The sequence below is a fragment of the Nilaparvata lugens genome, chromosome 3 (genome assembly GCF_014356525.2).
Source record: "Nilaparvata lugens isolate BPH chromosome 3, ASM1435652v1, whole genome shotgun sequence".
NCBI lineage: Eukaryota > Metazoa > Arthropoda > Insecta > Hemiptera > Delphacidae > Nilaparvata > Nilaparvata lugens.
The window spans coordinates 47,858,449-47,877,694 of NC_052506.1; the positions used below are offsets into that span (position 1 = coordinate 47,858,449).

Sequence of the window (19,246 nt, forward strand, 5' to 3'; positions counted from 1 at the left end):
GTGAGCCCATATTCCTCACTTGTCCTTATCAAATTGCTTAGCATTCTTTGCAGGTCTTCTATGCTTTCAGCCAGGAGTACAGTGTCATCTGCATAGCGGATGTTGTTGATATGGGTACCATTGATGACAATGCCCGCTGCTTCTTCTTCAAGAGCTTTTGCTATGATATTTTCTGAGTATAAATTGAACAAGAGTGGGGAGAGTACACATCCTTGACGGACTCCACGCTTTATTGCAAGTTCTCGACTAGTTTTTGATTGGACTCGAACTTCTGCTGTTTGATGGAAGTATAAATTTTTGATTATCTGAATGTCCCTGGTATCAATGCATGCTTCTTCCAAAATTTCCATCAGTGGGTTGTGACGTACTTTGTCAAATGCTTTATTGTAATCAATGAAGCATGCATAGACATTCTTATTCACATCCAGACATCGTTGAATTATCACATTATAAGCAAAGAGCGCCTCTCCAGTTCCAAATCCACTTCTGAATCCAAACTGTGTGTTTGATAGCTTCTCTTCCAGTTTCGTGTTAATTCTTTCATGAATTATTTTCAGAAATAATTTGAGAATGTGGCTCATAAGGCTGATTGTGCGGTGTTCTTCACATTTCTTTGCATTATGTTTTTTGGGAAGTGTGATAAATGACGATTGTTTATATTATATGAACTCAATTTATTTTAATTATCCACTGCATACTGCTGTATATTACTGAAAGTTGATTACCCTGATCTACTTTCAGCCTACTTCATTTATTAATCAATAATTTGATCTTATCTACTACTCATATAATTATTTTACTGTATCAATTTTCTGTTTTTTTTCTCTTAAATATATATTAATTGAAACTTTTACAATATTTCCATTATTAAATAAATCCTTAGTTTAATTAATTAAATCAACGTTTTGGTAGAGAGTTAGTGGGGAGGATATTATTAATATTCTTTCCGAAGAATGAACATTGATATGTCCAAAGCTCCGCCAATTTATGTAGATGCATAACAATATAATTATCTATAGTTAATAGTTATTATATTACAAATTACTTTTTCATATCATATACAGTTCAATAATTATTTTCTTAGTCTATATTATGTAAATTCATCTATAATTTTGCTGTATTGTAAGCTATTGTATATAAGTGTATAAGCCAGTTATATATTATAATCTACATAAATAAAGTACTCAATCAATCACACACAGGCACTCACATCTCCTGTTTTCGACAGACAACGAAATTATCATCTGTTTTCCCAAGAATGGATAATTATTATCCTTTTCATGTCCTTCAGTGAGTTTCCCAGGGTGAGACCTAGTGCAATCGATTTTTTATATCATAGACCTACTATGTTCCAAATTTCGTTAGAGCTGTTTTCGAGATCCATTGGACATACATAACCATATACAGAAATTGCTTTCTTAATATAATAGGATTGACAATTTTAGTATTGTGATCTATGAATATCAATAGGTTTGTCTTGTCTCATGTAATGACATCATGAAAGGAAATAGGAGCAGCTGATGGAATACTCTTTTTTTTTATTTAGTTTTTAGCTGATATTGAAACATGAAAATATCAGGCCCAGTAGCACAAAAGGCTGTTCAATTTCATTCAGGATTGAATTTTATGAGAATTAATCGGAGCAGGGTTTACTTCAATAGAAGGCTTCTCTCATTAGTTCATGTGGTATTTAGTCCGGATAATGAATTAACAGACAGAGCAACTGGCTCTCTCAAGGCCATGGCTGCATACAAACATAGAGCGACGGAGGAACCAATACAACAGAAGCTGAAGAAATCAGTCCCATTTCTATCACCTCACAATAAACATAACATTCAACTACCATATGTTTGGAGAGATCGATTTTAAATTTCTTTTGCTATAATCCGGTCACTTTCTGAATCTATTCTTCCAGATGTTCCATGAATACTGTAATGTTTTGAATTGATTAGGTCGCCAAATTTGTTGACTCAACTACAGCTATTGTAATCTTTTTCATTTGCACACACTCTCTCACGTTTTCAACAGATTATGGAAACTTTTTTCTGATCAGCTGCTACTTGAGGGACCAATAATCCTCTCTCAAGAAACTTCAACGAATTTTCCCAGAGTTGAGACCTGTTCCAAAATAATGTTTTTTTGTCCCAAACCCACTATATTACTGATTTAATAGAAAACGTTAGAGCCGTTTCGAGATCCATCCAACATACATACATATCCACAAACACACATATTCAAACAGAAATTGCTTTCTTAGTATAATCATAGAGAAACAATAGCATAAGTAGATATAGTTTTATTACGCTATTGTTTCTCTATAGTATAATTAACTTCTGTTCGGACGTTATATCAATGTTGCTTTATTGTCTGGCGTTGTGTGGTGGAGGGGGCAATCAAAGGGTGATGCGCATAGCATAATTGCGGCCAGTTGCCGATTGACAGCCAATCATACAGCTCACTTCTCGTAATGTCAATTTTTGCAAAGTGATCTATTGATTATTTATTGTGATTTATTACAAGTGTCGTCTCGTCTCGTATCGATGATCTGGACCCGGGATCCTAGAAGCAAGGAGGATTTGGACATGAAGGTAGGCCTATGTTATTGTGCACTTGGCCATTTAAATTTTTCAACTTGCTACCTGTGCCAGACAACCCCAAAAGGTTCTCGATGTAATTGATACAGTCCACAAACCAGAGTGCTGTTTGAGCCAGCCTCTGTCGAATAAACATGGTCCAACCGTCCGGGATTGATTTGTTAATCGAATTTGAATAGGACATAAGTTTGAAATATCGTCCAATAGGTTTGTCGTTTTTTATGCCTATTTATTCTTGGTTTTTCTGTGTATATGGCTTGTTTTTGTCGTCGTAGATGAATATACGGTTTATTTGTGGTATTCTTAAGAAATTTGGGCTCACTTCAAGTTGGAAATTGAGTAGAACAAGTAATATTTTCGTAAATAGTTGTGTCGTAGTATTATTGCATTGGCGCCACAAGGCTGGACTGGCAAGTTTGTGTCGATAAGTAGAGAAAGACTTATACGTCGTCTTGCTGTAACAGTAACTGGAACTGTTACTTTTTCCAAAAGGGTACTTGCAGTTATTTGCATTGATTATTGACATTACTTTGTTATTAATAGCAGTTATTGTTTGTTCCAATGAGTATCGATACAGTATTATTAGCCTCGTAACCGATCATTCTCTACCGAGCATAAGTTGCTGGCTTGGCTTTTATGATTAGATAAGCTAGTCATTGTTCATTACACTACTTCATTGTATCGCCTGCTCTCGTGTTTTCCCTCTTATTCTTGTTTGGCTCTTTGTCTCACTCTCTCTCTCTCGACGAGCACTCACTGTTATCGCCTCACTATGGGTGTTATTGAAGACTTGACATTTGAAAGAGATGCATCAATTCGTAAAATAAAATGGATTAATGAAATTGCCGATGCTGTCAAAAAGGATCCGAAAAATAAAAAGATGAAGAAGCTATTGAAAGATATGGGTGAGCATATCGATCACCACCAGGTGGAGTTCAATGATATAATAGATAAGATGCAGAGCTACTATAACAAACAAAATCCTCGATTGCAAACAAGTGAACTTGAAATGCTGATGAGCGAATTTGATGAGACTTATTTCAATGTCAAGGCTATTCTCAAAACCTTACCATCCACTCAAACCAATTTGAATATTAGTTCTTCCAATGTATCTTCTTCACCTACAACTGGAAATATCTCGTCAGTTGCCCCACCTAAGCTTCCTTTAATGACTTTTGACGGCGATTTGGTAATTTTGAGTCAATTTAAAGATTTATTCGAAGCTATGGTTCATAATAATGGTCAAATTGCTGACATACAAAAACATATGTATCTTCGGTCTGTACTGAGAGGCGATGCACTGTAAGTCATTTCTGTAGTCCCATTGACAAGTGATCATTATGCTGAGGCATGGAAAATATTATTCAATCGCTACAATGACTCTTACAAGCTGACTGACGCATACTTGCAAGCAATTTTTGATATGCCAGCAGTTAATAAGCAATCAGACTCGCTACGGAAATTCATCACTCATTTAGCTGAGTATATTGCAGCACTAAAACCAATTGGTCATTCAGTTAATGACTGGTCGATCCTGTTATTATTTGTCTTACGTAAAAAACTGAATGGAGAATTGAGAGAGAAGTGGCAGAGACTGCTAAGAAATGGAACAGTATCTGATTTGAAAAACTTCCAAATATTTTTGAATGATGAAGCTGTTATTTTAGAGGCCACCAAATCCACTGATCCATTGGGGTCATCTACATCTACATCGTCAGCAGCCTCCTCACGTGAGCAGTTTGGGAAATTGAAACCCACTATGGGAAATTACAAAGCTTCAGCTATGATTGTTAAATCGAAATCGGACGAGCTGAAATGTATTGAATGTAATAATTCTCATGAACTGGTAAATTGTGAAGTGTTCTTGAATCTCAAACCGTCTGATAGATTAAAACGTGTAAAAGAATGGAAACTATGTATATGCTGTTTATTGGCAGGGCACTTTATTAGAGATTGTAGAAGAAGGAAGCCGTGCAGTCACTGTAATTTGCATCATCATTCGCTCCTCCATTTAGAGACGAGACAGCCGCCTGTTGAAAACTCCAACACATTGGCCGGTAATAAACAAATGAGCAGGGTAGACGTGCACGACGTCGCTGATCAAAGCTATCAAACATTTGTTACTGACTCAGCTAAGAAAGTATTTTCGAATGTAAATAGTTCCTAAGTATTCTCACCAACTGTTAAATTGGGAGTTCGAGGTAATCAAGGCAATTATCATAAGGTCAAAGTATTATTGGAAAGTGCAAGCACCGAGTCATTTATTACATGGCAATGCATGAAAAAACTGGGTTTAGTGGTGCAGAAAACACACAGTTTGCCAATCTATGGATTATCTGATACTAAACTGGAAGTGACAGATGAAATTGCTAACTGTGAATTTGAAACACCGAACTCCCCTTCATTAAAAATTACTGCGTCGGGAGTCAACAAAATAGCAGCTACAAATCAGATAAAAAATGCGTACTGGGCACATATTGAAGGACTGGATCTAGCAGATCCTGAATTTTTCCTTTCAGGGGAGGTTGATATTTTATTGGGTGCTGAATACTTCCCCTTCATTCTGACTGGAAGAAAGGTGATTGGTCCAGCGGGTACAGCATCTGCCCTAGAAACTGTATGGGGCTACTGCCTGATGGGTAAGGTATCAGAGGAGAGTTCTACTATCTCAAATAATCTGTGCATGTATTCCAAAGCTAATTCAGAAGAGTTGGTGAAGCTATTTTGGGTCGTAGAGGAGCCACCTTGGACAAAAAAATTATTGGAAAGTGAAATGGCTTGTGAGGAGATATACAAATCAACTGTTTGAATACTGGTAGATACATTGTAGGATTACCATCCAAGGAAACAAATTCGAGTGAGATATCGGGATATCTTGAAGGTGAAACTAATGTTGAAGAAAATGTTTCCATGATTCGAGAAGAAGAATTGGGAGATAATTTAGAAGAAGTTCCAGGCAAACAAGGTATAGCCTTCAACAGTTATTTACCGATCAACGATAATTTAGGGAAAGAGTTAAAAGTGATTCATAGTCCACATGAAATCGAACCAATGGGAAGACCCATACCGAAAAGGGAAATTGGAGAAGATGTTTTCGAAAAGGAGAAACGAGATTTGGGATAGTTAGATGATGATAGACAGGATAATGCTGGAATAAAATGGACAAAATCCGAAAGGGGAGAAGAAATGAAAGAGTATACTCTAACAACTATGTCATATGGTGTATCATCATCGCCATTTCTTGCTATTTGTACTACTCATCAGTTTATTGAAGATGAAGAAAAAAGGTTCCCTGCGGCTTCTGAAGCCTTACGGTTTTCTACTTACATGGATGATATAGTTACATCAGTCTCATCAATGGAAGCAACCAAGCAACTGCAGTCTGAGCTTACTGAATTGTTAAGCAAAGGGAAATTTGAATTGCTAAAGTGTGCCAGCAATCCATCCAGTCTAGCTACAAAACGAAATGTTTTATCAACTTTAGCACAAATTTTTGATCCATTAGGATATTTGACACCTTTCATGCTTACCTTCAAGAGTATAATTCAATATCTATGGCAATCGGGATGTGACTGGGATGATATAGCATCCGTGGAGGTAGTGAAGAAATGGGAGCTTTGTGTGGTTGTCCTAGTAGCTAGATTATTACAAGAAGTTCAAGAAGAGCTTTCAAAAATTATAAACATAGATTATATTGCAGCTTGGACTTATTCAACTGTGGCATTGAGTTGGATTCGGTCTTCACCTCATCGTTGGGCTAAGTTTGTGGCGAATCGTGTAAGTCAAGTACAGGAACACCTGTCTACAGAGCAATTCAGATATGTGCCAACCGAATGGAATCCTGCTGATTGTGCTAGTCGAGGACTATTGCTCAATGAATTAATTGGTAATTCTCTGTGGTGGAATGGTTCTGATTGGTTAGACAAACCACTGGAGTGCTGGCCACACCAAACCCACGGTAATGATGATGAAAATTTCAAACAGATTGAATTGGAAGCAAGAAAAATTACTCCAGCAACACAGAGTAAAGACTCAGAGGAATCAATTGAATCGGTGAACTTGAGAAATCGATGGAGTTTACTCAAAAGAATTGTATCCTCATTCTGGAAACGTTGGCAATTGGAGTATGTATCTAGTTTGCAAACCCGAACAAAATGGTACAGAAAACATAGTAATGTTAACATTGGAAGTATGGTTCTCTTAAAGGAAAGTAACCTACCCCCTCTACACTGGAGGCTTGGCCAAATGACGAAGATATTCCCTGGACAGGATGGAGTTGTGAGAGTGGTGGAGGTACAGACTGCAAAGGGAAGTCTAACTAGGGCTGTCAATAGGGTATGTCTCCTCCCTATTGATGAAGATTAGGCCTTATTGAAGGGAACTTCAAATAGTTTAGTGGTTAGTTTTTTTTTTTTTTTCTTGTTTTACATGTGGGAAAGGTTCCCAAGTTGCTTTGTTTCTTGTTTTTATCTATATTGGTTGTATATAGTCATTATTTCTCGTCCCATCCTCTCCTTTCCGTGGGCCTCCTACTCCTTTTGTATAAGTCTCCTCAATGGCCCCTGAGGAGTGAAGATATTTTCCTTTTTCTTCCTAGTTTCCCTAGTAGGGTTCGTTATAGGTGGTTTTTGTTTTTTTTTTTTGTTATTGGAAGTTCTTCCAAGGTGGGCAGAATGTTCGGACGTTATATCAATGTTTCCCTTTGTTGTCTGGCGTTGTGTGGTGGAGGGGGTAATTGAAGGGTGAGGCGCATAGCATAATACCGCCAGTTGCCGTTTGCAAGCCAATCGATCGAACAGCTCACTTCTCATAATATCGATTCTTGCAAAGTGATTTATTGTGATTTATTGTGATTTATTACAAGTGTCGTCTCGTCTCGTATCGTGATCTGGACCCGGGATCCTAGAAGCAAGGAGGATTTGGACATGATGGTAGTCCTATGTTATTGTGCACTTAGCCATTTGAATTGTTCAACTTGCTACCCGACGCCAGGCAACCCTAGAATGTTCTCGATGTAATTGATACAGTCCACATACCAGAGTGCTGTTTGAGCCAGCCTCTGTGGAATAAACATATAAGGAATTCTAATCAAATACCGTCTTCGATCACACTCGGTATTATCTCACACTGCTGACCCCTTTGTCAGATGGTGGCGAGTTGGATTGGTGTCGGTACCATATTGTCTTGTGCAATATTTAGAACCCTTATATTTATCTACCTTTTTAGCATTTTTGGAGTCAATCAGAGCAGCAGCAAGGATTGCCGATTGATAAAGCGGCAGCAGTTTGCAGTAATTGATAGCAGAATTTATATAAGCTCCTTGAAGAGCTGGTAAGAACCATATGGTATTTTTATTTCAGCAGGCGCAAAAATAAAAAAATATTCAAATCTCATTTGCTCTACCGACTACTGCCAGCTGGGCACATGTAACCCCAAAAGGACGTTACGACATACAAGTAATTGATACGATACATGTATCTCTACATAAAAATTATGCTAAATGAAACGATTATAACAGAAAAATAGAATATGGTACTGTAAAGTTAGGGAAACCTTTTACTGGTGAAACTTTGAAAATTGATGAATTAAGAAAAAGTTTTCAAAGCATAGAATGTATACTCTACATTCTATACTCTCTGGTACAAATATGAGATGTATCACTATAGATAGATGTATACTATAAATGCTATACTCTCTGGTACAATAGTGAGTAGTTTTCTAGGAAACATAGGAGACAGAATACTCAAGTTCAGGAAATATTTTCCTGGACTGAACATGTTAATGAGAGTGCGTGCGGGTAGTGAATGTATTTGTTGTGACCGTGAAGACCAAACGGAGTACACAGTAGTAGAAGTCTGCCCTTCTATTCCTTTGCTTAGCACTGAGGTCAACACCCACCGCTATTGGGCAACCGCTTCTCATAACTTCACAACATCATAATACAGTACAGTATAATGCATTATTAGCGCCACACTGCGCTATTATTAGATAACCGAACTACGCTCATTACATTAAGTAAAGGTTTGCCTCGCTCCGACCTCCCCGCCTAGATTCCAGACTTTGAACAATATGCCTCAGCTATTCACTATCCACTACCGCTCTGTTGATACTGGAGATTGCACATTGATAAATCATAGTTTAACATGAATGTTAGTTATAGCTAGGCAATATATAGAAAAACATCAATTTTGAATATGCTCAGTTGTAAGAAAATATCATGGGAGATAAATTGATAGAAACAACATCTATATATTTAATGCACAGTTCAACCCTAAGATTCCAGTAATCACTGAATCAATATTCAAGTTTAATACGTTAAATTGAAGGGGATAATAAGTTAGTTTGCAGAAAAACATTAAGTTCCAAATTTCAAGTCTTTCCGTCAATTGGGAGATGAGATATCGTGGAACTTTCACCCTATAGAAGAGGTAGTCACCAATTGGATTCGATTGGAAGCCAAGCATTTTAATGGTTTTATCAGACTCCAAATTGAAATCTTTTGCATCAATAGCGCAATGCTCTGGAGAGAGATTTGATAGAATGGTAGAATGATTGCTGGCACACTTTAGCAATTCAAATTTCCCTTTGCTTAACAATTTAGTAAGCTCAGACTGCAGTTGCTTGGTTGCTTCCATTGATGAGACTGATGTAACTATATCATCCATGTAAGTAGAAAACCGTAAGGCTTCAGAAGCCGCAGGGAACATTTTTTCTTCATCTTCAATAAACTGATGAGTAGTACAAATAGCAAGAAATGGCGATGATGATACACCATACGACATAGTTATTAGAGTATACTCTTTCATTTCTTCTCCCCTTTCGGATTTTGTCCATTTTATTCCAGCATTATCCTGTCTATCATCATCTAACTCTCCCAAATTTCGTTTCTCCTTTTCAAAAACATCTTCTCCAATTTCCCTTTTCAGTATGGGTCTTCCCATTGGTTCGATTTCATGTGGACTATGAATCACTTTTAACTCTTTCCCTAAATTATCGTTGATCGGTAAATAACTGTTGAAGGCTATACCTTGTTTGCCTGGAACTTCTTCTAAATTATCTCCCAATTCTTCTTCTCGAATCATGGAAACATTTTCTTCAACATTAGTTTTACCTTTAAGATATCCCGATATCTAACTCGTATTTGTTTCCTTGGATGGTAATTCTACAATGTATCTACCAGTATTCAAACGAAAAACAGTTGATTTGTATATCTCCTCACAAGCCATTCCACTTTCCAATAATTTTTTTGTCCTAGGTGGCTCTTCTACGACCCAAAATCGCTTCACCAACTCTTCCAAATTAGCATTGGAATACATGCACAGACTATTTGAGATAGTAGAACTCTCCTCTGATACCCTTATCCATCAGACATACAGTTTCCCCATACAGTGTCTAGGGCAGATGGTGTACCCGCTGGACCAATCACCTTTCTTCCAGTCAGAATGAAGCGGAAGTATTCAGCACCCAATAAAATATCAACCTCCTCTGAAAGGAAAAATTCTGCTAGATCCAGTCCTTCAATATGTGCCCAGTACGCATTTTTTATCTGATTTGTAGCTGCTATTTTGTTGACTACCAACGCGGTAATTTTTGATGAAGGGGAGTTCGGTGTTTCAAATTTGCAGTTAGTAATTTCACCTGTCACTTCCAGTTTAGTATCAGATAATCCATAGATTGGCAAACTATGTGTTTTCTGCACCACTAAACCCAGTTTTTTCATGCATCGCCTTGTAATAAATGACTCGGTGCTTGCACTATCTAATAATACTTTGACCCTATGATAATTGCCTTGATTACCTCGAACTCCCAATTCAACAGTTGGTAACAATACTGAGGAACTATTTACATTCGAAAATACTTTCTTAGCTGAGTCAGTAACAAATGTTTGATGGCTTTGATCAGCAACGTCGTGCCCGTCTACCCTGCTCATTTGTTTATTACCGGCCAATGTGTTGGTGTTTTCAACAGGCAGCTGTCTCGGCTCTAAATGGAGGAGCGAATGATGACACGAATTACAGTGACTGCACAGCTTCCTTCTTCTACAATCTCTAATGAAGTGCCCTGCCAATAAACAGCATATACATAGTTTCCATTCTTTTACATGTTTTAATCTATCAGACGGTTTGAGATTCAAGAACACTTCACAATTTTCCAGTTCATGAGAATTACTACATTCAATACATTTCAGCTCGTCCGATTTCGATTTAACAATCATAGCTGAAGCTTTGTAATTTCCCATAGTGGGTTTCAATTTCCCAAACTGCTTACGTGAGGAGGCTTCTGACGATGTAGATGACCCCAATAAATCAGTGGATTTGGTAGCTTCCAAAATAACAGCTTCATCATTCAAAAATATTTGGAAGTTTTTCAAATCGGATACTGTTCCATTCCTTAGCAGTCTCTGCCACTTCTCTCTCAATTCTTCAGTCAGTTTTTTACATAAGACAAATAATAACGGAATCGACCAGTCATTAACTGAATGACCAATTGGTTTTAGTGCTGCAATATACTCAGCTAAATGAGTGATGAATTTTCGTAGCGAGTCTGGTTGCTTATTAACTGCTGGCATATCAAAAATTGCTTGCAAGTATGCGTCAGTAAGCTTGTAAGAGTCATTGTAGCGATTCAATAATATTTTCCATGCCTCAGCATAATGATCACTTGTCAATGGGACTACAGAAATGACTGACAGTGCATCGCCTCTCAGTAAAGACCGAAGATACATATGTTTTTGTATGTCGGCAATTTGACCATTATTATGAACCGTGGCTTCGAATAAATCTTTAAATCGACTCAAAATTTTCAAATCGCTGTCAAAAGTCATTAAAGGAAGCTTAGGAAGGGCAACTGGCGAGATATTTCCAGTTGATGGTGAAGAAGCTACATTGGAAGAACTAATATTCAAATTTGTTTGAGTGGATGGTAAGGTTTCGAGAATAGCCTTGACATTGAAATATGTCTCATCAAATTGGCTCATCGGCCATTGGCTCATTTCAAGATCAGTTGTTCCCAATCTAGGATTTTGATGTTATAGTAGCTCTGCATCTTATCTATTATATCATTGAACTCCACCTGGTGGTGATCGATATGCTCACCCATAACTTTCAATAAATTCTTCATTTTTTTTATTTTTTGTATCCTTTTCGACAGCTTCGGCAATTTCATTTATCCGTTTTATTTTACGAATTGATGCATCTCTTTCAAACGTCAAGTCTTCGATAACACCCATAGTGAGGCGATAACAGTGAGCGCTCGTCGAGAGATAGATAGATAGATAGATAGATTTTATTTTACAATTGTTACTAGGCTTGTCGCCTATGGTAACATGGTTACAAAATTACAGTTTTACAAATTCTTACAAATCTTACAAAAAAAAATTACAAATTCTTAAATGATAACACAGCTACATAACATAAATTATTCTATTACATTCTCATAATAATAAGAGATATGATAATACATAGATAATAATTCTATATAACTCTAAAAAAATTAACAAAGAATGTGAGATGCATAATAATACATACAATAAACAAAAATAAAATGCCATTGGATATTATGATTTACAGGTATTAGTAGGTGTCAATCAAACGCTCCAATACTCCAGCAAAACAAGCAAAATAATATTGTTACTGTACAACGATTATTGCAAATTTCCAATAAAATCTACAAAAAGATTGTGGCTAAAAACATATCTATGTATTCTCATTCAACAGAGCAACAAGCCTGGACCTGAACGTACCCAAGGTTGCCGCAAAAATAACATCATTGGGCAGATCGTTCCAAAGTCTTGAGGCCGTGACCGTAAATGAGTTATTATACATAACTGTGCGGTGACGAGGTATTTGAAGGAAGTTTTCATGCTGTCTCGTCTTCCTGCTGTGAATATGAGCCAGGAGTTTGAATCTTTCCTTCAAATACTGAGGACCTCTCCCCTTGACAATCAGCTGATAAACAAGACTCAACATGAAGTATTGTCTCCTCTCCTTCAACTTCATCCAATTTAACCTCCTGTAATATGGAGTGATGTGGTCATCTCTTCTCGCATCAAAAATAAACCGAATTGCGTAGTTGAGCGATCGTTGTAATTTCAAATTCAGCTCCTCAGTAATGTCGTTATAAACGATGCTGCAGTAATCAATGATGGGAATTACCAAGCTCTGTACTAGTGAAACACGAAGGTGGGTTAGAAGGAAATTTTTCAACCGTTTCAATTGATGCATAGTGGCAAACACTCGCTTTGTCAGTTCACCAATCTGATTCGACCAATTCATGTTTTTATCAAGCTGTATGCCCAAGACTTTCACACAACTTTCAAAGTGCAGAGCATGATTGGCCAGCATTACTCGAGGAAGTGTATTAAAATCTATATGGTTATACAACCGACCATAAGCGATAATCATGCTTTTGCATTTATTTGCATTGAGTCTCAAGCAGTGCGCATTAGCCCAAACAATCAGAGAGAGAGTGAGACAAAGAACCAAACAAGAATAATAGGGAAAACACGAGAGCAGGCGACACAATGAAACGAACAATGACTAGCTTATCTAATCATACAAGCCTAGCCAGCACTTCAACTTATGCTCGGTAGAGAATGATCGGTTACGAGGGTAATAATACCGTATCAATACTCATTGGAACAAACAATAACTGCTTTTAATAACAAAGTAACGACAATAATCAATGCAAATAACTGCAAGTATCCTTTGAAAATGTAACAGTTCCAGTTACTGTTACAGCTAGCCGACATATAAGTCTTTCTCTACTTATTGACACAAACTTGCCAGTCCAGCCTTGTGGCGCCAATGCAACAATCCTATGCAATAATACCACAACACAATTATTTACGAAAATATTACTTTTTCTACTCGATTTCCAACTTAAATTGAGCCCAAATTTCTTAAGAATACCACAAATAAAGCATATATTCATCTATGACGACAAAAACAAGCCATATACACAGAAAAACCAAAAATAAAATAGGCATAAAAAACGACAAACCTATTAGACAATATTTCAAACTTATGTCCTATTCAAATTCGATTAACAAATCAATCCGGACGGTTGGACCATGTTTATTCGACAGAGGCTGGCTCAAACAGCACTCTGGTATGTGGACTGTATCAATTACATCGAGAACATTTTAGGGTTGTCTGGCGTTGGGTAGCAAGTTGAACAATTTAAATGGCTAAGTGCACAATAACATAGGCCTACCTTCATGTCCAAATCCTCCTTGCTTCTAGGATCCCAGGTCCAGATCACGATATGAGATGAGACGACACTTAAATCACAATAAATCACTTTGCAAAAATCGACATTACGAGAAGTGAGCTGTTCAATTGGCTTGCAAATGGCAACTGGCGGTATTATGCTATGCGCGTCACCCTTCAATTGCCCCCTCCACCACACAACACCAGACAACAAAGGGTAACATTGATATAATGTCTGAACATTATACTTTCTATGACTTGTAGAACTGCTTCGGCTTAATTCTATGACCCTGTGTTTCAGTCAATTCGACTTCAGTAATTATGTTGAGCCATTTAAATAAATCTTGAGAACATAATATCTCTGAAGATTTAACAATCAATTCTGTATATCTCTGATTTATCCAACACATTCGGTGAAGAATATAGTTGGTTGATAATTTTATTAATTTGTCAATAATGATAAAATATGCTAGTACAAGATTGGTCATGCATGAAGACAGGATTAAAAATGGAAGGTACACCATTCAACAAATAAAGTATATAATTGTACACAAATTTATATCCAATGAGCAATAATAAAATATGAAATGATAAATTTTAAAACAATGTGAGAAAGTACGCAAGGAAAAATATCACATATGACTCATTAGAAATCTTACTATGCCCACTAGTATTGATTAATAATTCTTGTAATTTTCCTATCAGCATATATAACAGTATATATTTATATTTTCGTGTAGTTGAGAAGTTGATATTATTCATATTGAATGAAAAAGACTAAGAAATTGTCAAAAAACCACTGATTTATTGATAATTAGAAAGACCGGTTTCGGTTATTACACCATTGTCAATCTCTGATAAATTAAAACTAAATACAAGAGCAGCAGAATTCATACTAGTAGGTGAGTACTGCTATTGGTCGAGGGCATGAACGCCTACCATTGGACTAGCTAGACAGTCTCCTCCCACTCAACGGTGTGACAAAATGGCAGCTTAAGCAACAGAATCGCCATGATAATAAAATTTACTTCCAGTACAAAATAAGAACCAAGAAAACAAGTGTGAAAGATAATAAAACAAATATGTAAATGGAAAAACTATTGACTAATATTATGCTCTCTTGCATATGCTTAAAATTGTAAGCATACATTAGACAATAGTTTTTCCATTTACATTTTTTGTTTTATTATCTTCCACACTTGTTTTCTTGGTTCTTATTTTGTACTGAAAGTAAATCTTATTATCATGGCGATTCTGTTGCTTAAGCCGCCATTTTGTCACACCGTTGAGTGGTAGGAGACTGTCTAGCTAGGCCAATGGCAGGTGTTCATGCCCTCGACCAATAGCAGTACTCACCTATTAGTATAATTCCACTGCTCTTGTATTTAGTTTTAGTTTATCAGAGATTGACAATGGTGTAATAACTGAAACCGGTCTTTCTAATTATCAATAAATCACAGGTTTTTTGGCAATTTCTTAGTCTTTTTCATTCAATATATTTATATGGCTCAATTGTTCGACTTGCTTTCACTTGACGAATAAAAATTCATAATTTTGTCTTCCAACAATATCAAAAGATAAAAAATTAACTCTCAGGGTTAGAGTTTGGCCATCAGTGGAATTTAGATAAAAATGAATTATATCAGGAACTTTGAGCTTCTGGTAATTCTTTTAAATAATACTGATATTAAAATATATTAAATGAGCATATGTAATAAATTAAATAGTGATAGGTAATCAAATATTCAATTCTCATCAATGTTCTTAATAAGACTTTCCCTTATTAACTACTTGCACAAATAAGTCTAAATCAAGCTTGATTTTTGAATGTAACCTTCGATGAGCTAGCTTTATCAAATTTTTATAAATTCGTTGCACTGAGGGCCCTCTAAAATATTTTATAACTCACGTGTGCCGATTTTTCACAAATTTAAAGATGTGGCATGGATTCACCTCGTGTGTTCTGTGCCTTATTTCTGGTGGGCTGACGTCGTCTTCTCCAGTGGAAATAATTAAATTAATAACTCTTGTCATAGAGTGACTTCACTGAGTTGTAGGGATTACTTAATAGGAACATTTAATTAATTTAAGCTTTGGCAAAAGAAAATTAATATTGTGATAAGGGGTTCAGTCTAATGCTCTCATATTGGTTGGTGTCCAGCTCAATCTCTCGCAAGTAACTGGCAGGTGATCCTCCCTTATTCTTTCTCGGTGATACTTCCTATTTCTAAATTTGCATAAATTTGCATAGCTGCCGCTATTGGTGGATTTCAACAAATTCCCAATAATGTAATTTGACTCTGTCAAATAGTTCGCAATACAAGGAAATAGTAATTAATTATATATAAACGTATTCACACTTATAATTTGATCCCATGCTGGTTATAATTATACATACATTTTACAATAATTGTATATTTTTATAATTTTTGAAAAAGACCACGTGGTGACTTCTTGAAATATATAAGTTAAGTAATGTGGTTCGTTTTAGTTCTAAAACTGAACTGTTTATTTTTGTAAAATCAACAAATTATAATGATAGGGATAGTGAAGCTGATGTAACAGCTGGGTTTACTATCTGCCCCTCCCCAGTCTTCACTATCACTGCAACAAACATAAAAACCAAAATAACAATGAGAACAAGCCTATGTTAGTTCGTTTGGCAATCTGGCGATCGCCTCTTGACTCCTCTTATCTCATGAACATGTGCTATCTCAGAACGTTTTGTCTTTCCTTGCAATTTTCCAGGCTTCAATCGATTCCTTGAGAGAAGTTCCTGAACAATAAAAGGTCCTATAAAACGGTGATCTGCTTTAGTCCGTTTAGAATAGTTCTTTTTGAAGACTATATCACCAACTTTAATCTTTTCGTCCACTTGTTCGGTTTCCAAATTATGCCGTACGATTCTATTCTTCTTCTCTTTACACATCTTTTCCCAAATTGGTTTGTGCATCTCATGCTGATGAATCAATTCCAGAGGTGTAAGGCCTGTTGTTGAATGAATGCTATTGTTGTAAGCAAACATTGCCCTCGCCATAGCTTCTTTTCCAGTTATTGATTTATCAGCCTCTGATAAGAGATGAAGGTGTTCTGTTGAGATGAAGGATCTTGGATGTCCTGTTGTTGTGAAATCACTTGCGATTCCAAACTCTTGTCATACTGCCTTCACTTGACTATTGCAAAACTCTTTCCCTCAGTCCATAATAATTAACTCCTGTGGACTTTGGTATAACCCCAAAAGTCTTATCAGATTCACTACTGGGCATTTAGCTGTCTTGTTTTCAAGAGGCCAAGCGGTGGCGAATTTAGTGAACCAATCAATTGAAGTTAAATATTTTTCTTTGTTGTAATGGAAAACATCGACTTCCATTGTATGGAAGGGTCGTTCAGGTGTAGGTGTTAACTGTAGAGGTGTCTTGTAAGGGGCTCTATCATATTTAACTTTTTAACAAGTTTCGCATGCACTTAGAACATTATTCACAGTTTTGAACATATTGAGAAAATAATACTGTCGTTTGAAATGTTGAACAGTCTCTTTAACTCCTCGATGATTAGTTCTTCCAACATGATACTGTTTGATTATATTATCTTGTTGTATCCTATCTTCTATTGTTTCTACCTTTTTATTACACATGAAGAATTTTATTTTCCTATCCCATTCTTCACTTTTATAGAGTCTTATAATCGTATCCTTTAATAGTTGATCGTCCAAATAAATATAATAGATTTTTCGCCCCACCTGGATGTAATGAACTGGTTTTCGTGCATCATATATGGAGGCCGAAAGTTATTGTTTTCTGACCAGGCCGGTAAAATAACCTTGAAGTCAGCTGATTCTGATTTAATGATTTTTATGTGTACGTTTTTACAAAATAGTTTATGAAACTGAATCAGTTTATGCTTCTAGAATATTGAATAAAGTATTTTGCAATAAGATACTATCATTTTATTTGGATGAATGAAATACAAATAAGATATTATAAACTATTAAAATTCAATTTTCAGAATATAATATAGAATCTAACCTCTAACCTCATAGTACTGCTTTTATCACGAAACACGATACCTGGTGGATAATTTTGGAACTACTTGGGCAATATCCTTTGTGCTGAATTTTTTTTACAATAGTTTATGAAACGGAATCAATTTATGCTTCTAGAATTGAATAAAGTATTCTGCAATGAGATACAATCATTTTATTTTGGTGAATGGAATACAGATAAGATATTTTATAAACTATTCAAATATTATTTTCAGAGTAGGATAGAACTTCTAACCTAAACTTCCTCAGTCAACGACGAAAGGCATTGTTGACATTCAGATTGGTCAAAATTTCAAGTGTGCTAAAACAGCTGATCGAAAAACTTTTCATTATTTCTGTTTATTATTCAAGAATCAAAACATTTATAATAATATCATCTTATTGTCAATTGAAAGAATAAAACATTGTCACGTTATTCTTTATATTTAAATAACGATTAGCCTCCTGCTTGGCATCAGTCGGTAAAGCATGAGATTTAATATAATTAGGTCGTGGTTTTTCTAATAGTATTCAGTCTTAAAAAATCTTGATAGGCCTAGATATGGGCTTCTCCTATAACTCTTGTAATTCAATAAATAATAAATATATATATAAAAATGATACTTATACTATAGAGATGAGGAATAAAAAATAAATTGCACACCATGAAAATTTCACACATATATTACACAAATAATGCAAAGATCAATCGAGGCAAAAAATATATATAGAGCGATAAAAAATATAATATAAAAAATAGAACAATAATTTTATATCAGCAAAATATCACAGGCTAAACTTTATATTCTAGATTAATGGCACGAAACATTACCATGTGCCTTTATCTTAAAATCATATGCATTCCTTTGCATGTAGCTGAGACATGCACTTGCTAATACTTGTCGACTTGGATAATTCAATCAAAAATATGTGCTCTAAGATCAGCTTGATAAATTAGCCACTAATAATCCAAATATATATATATATTAAAATCTCTAGTATTTAGTAGATTTATTTGTATCGAATATATATTTTCATCTCAGGGTGCAAGATTCGGCACCTGACGGAATAGGTAGAGCCATTCATCTAGTGAATTAGAACTATGATAAATTATCGCAAATTGTATTGCAAAAAATTAAATATTGTATGCATACGTTTGATAGCCTAGATTTCGTACTTCTTTGATTAAATAGAAATTTCTAAAATATTGATCTATATTTTTCTTTCAATTAAATACCTTTAATACTAATTTTTTACTTGCGCAAGTATTACTCTTATTAATTTCTCAATTTATAATAACCCTTTCGGCGAGCTAGCTTTGATCATCAGATTATTTCGAAGCACTAGGGCGCCCATCACTAAATTCAAATTTAATCACTCACGTGTCGAAAATCTTCTTGTAAGCCGCCGATGTCGATCCA

At 35.7% G+C, this 19,246-nt stretch overlaps 1 protein-coding gene across 1 annotated transcript in view; it reads left to right on the plus strand.

Annotated features, from left to right (window-relative positions):
• Positions 1 to 3,366: 3,366 nt before the first annotated feature.
• LOC111050715 (trypsin-1) overlaps positions 3,367 to 19,246 on the plus strand; it is a 62,287-nt gene continuing 46,407 nt past the window's right edge. The window contains 1 exon segment of the mRNA XM_039422811.1: positions 3,367 to 3,499. Within this exon segment, the coding sequence (XP_039278745.1) occupies positions 3,367 to 3,499 (133 nt within the window).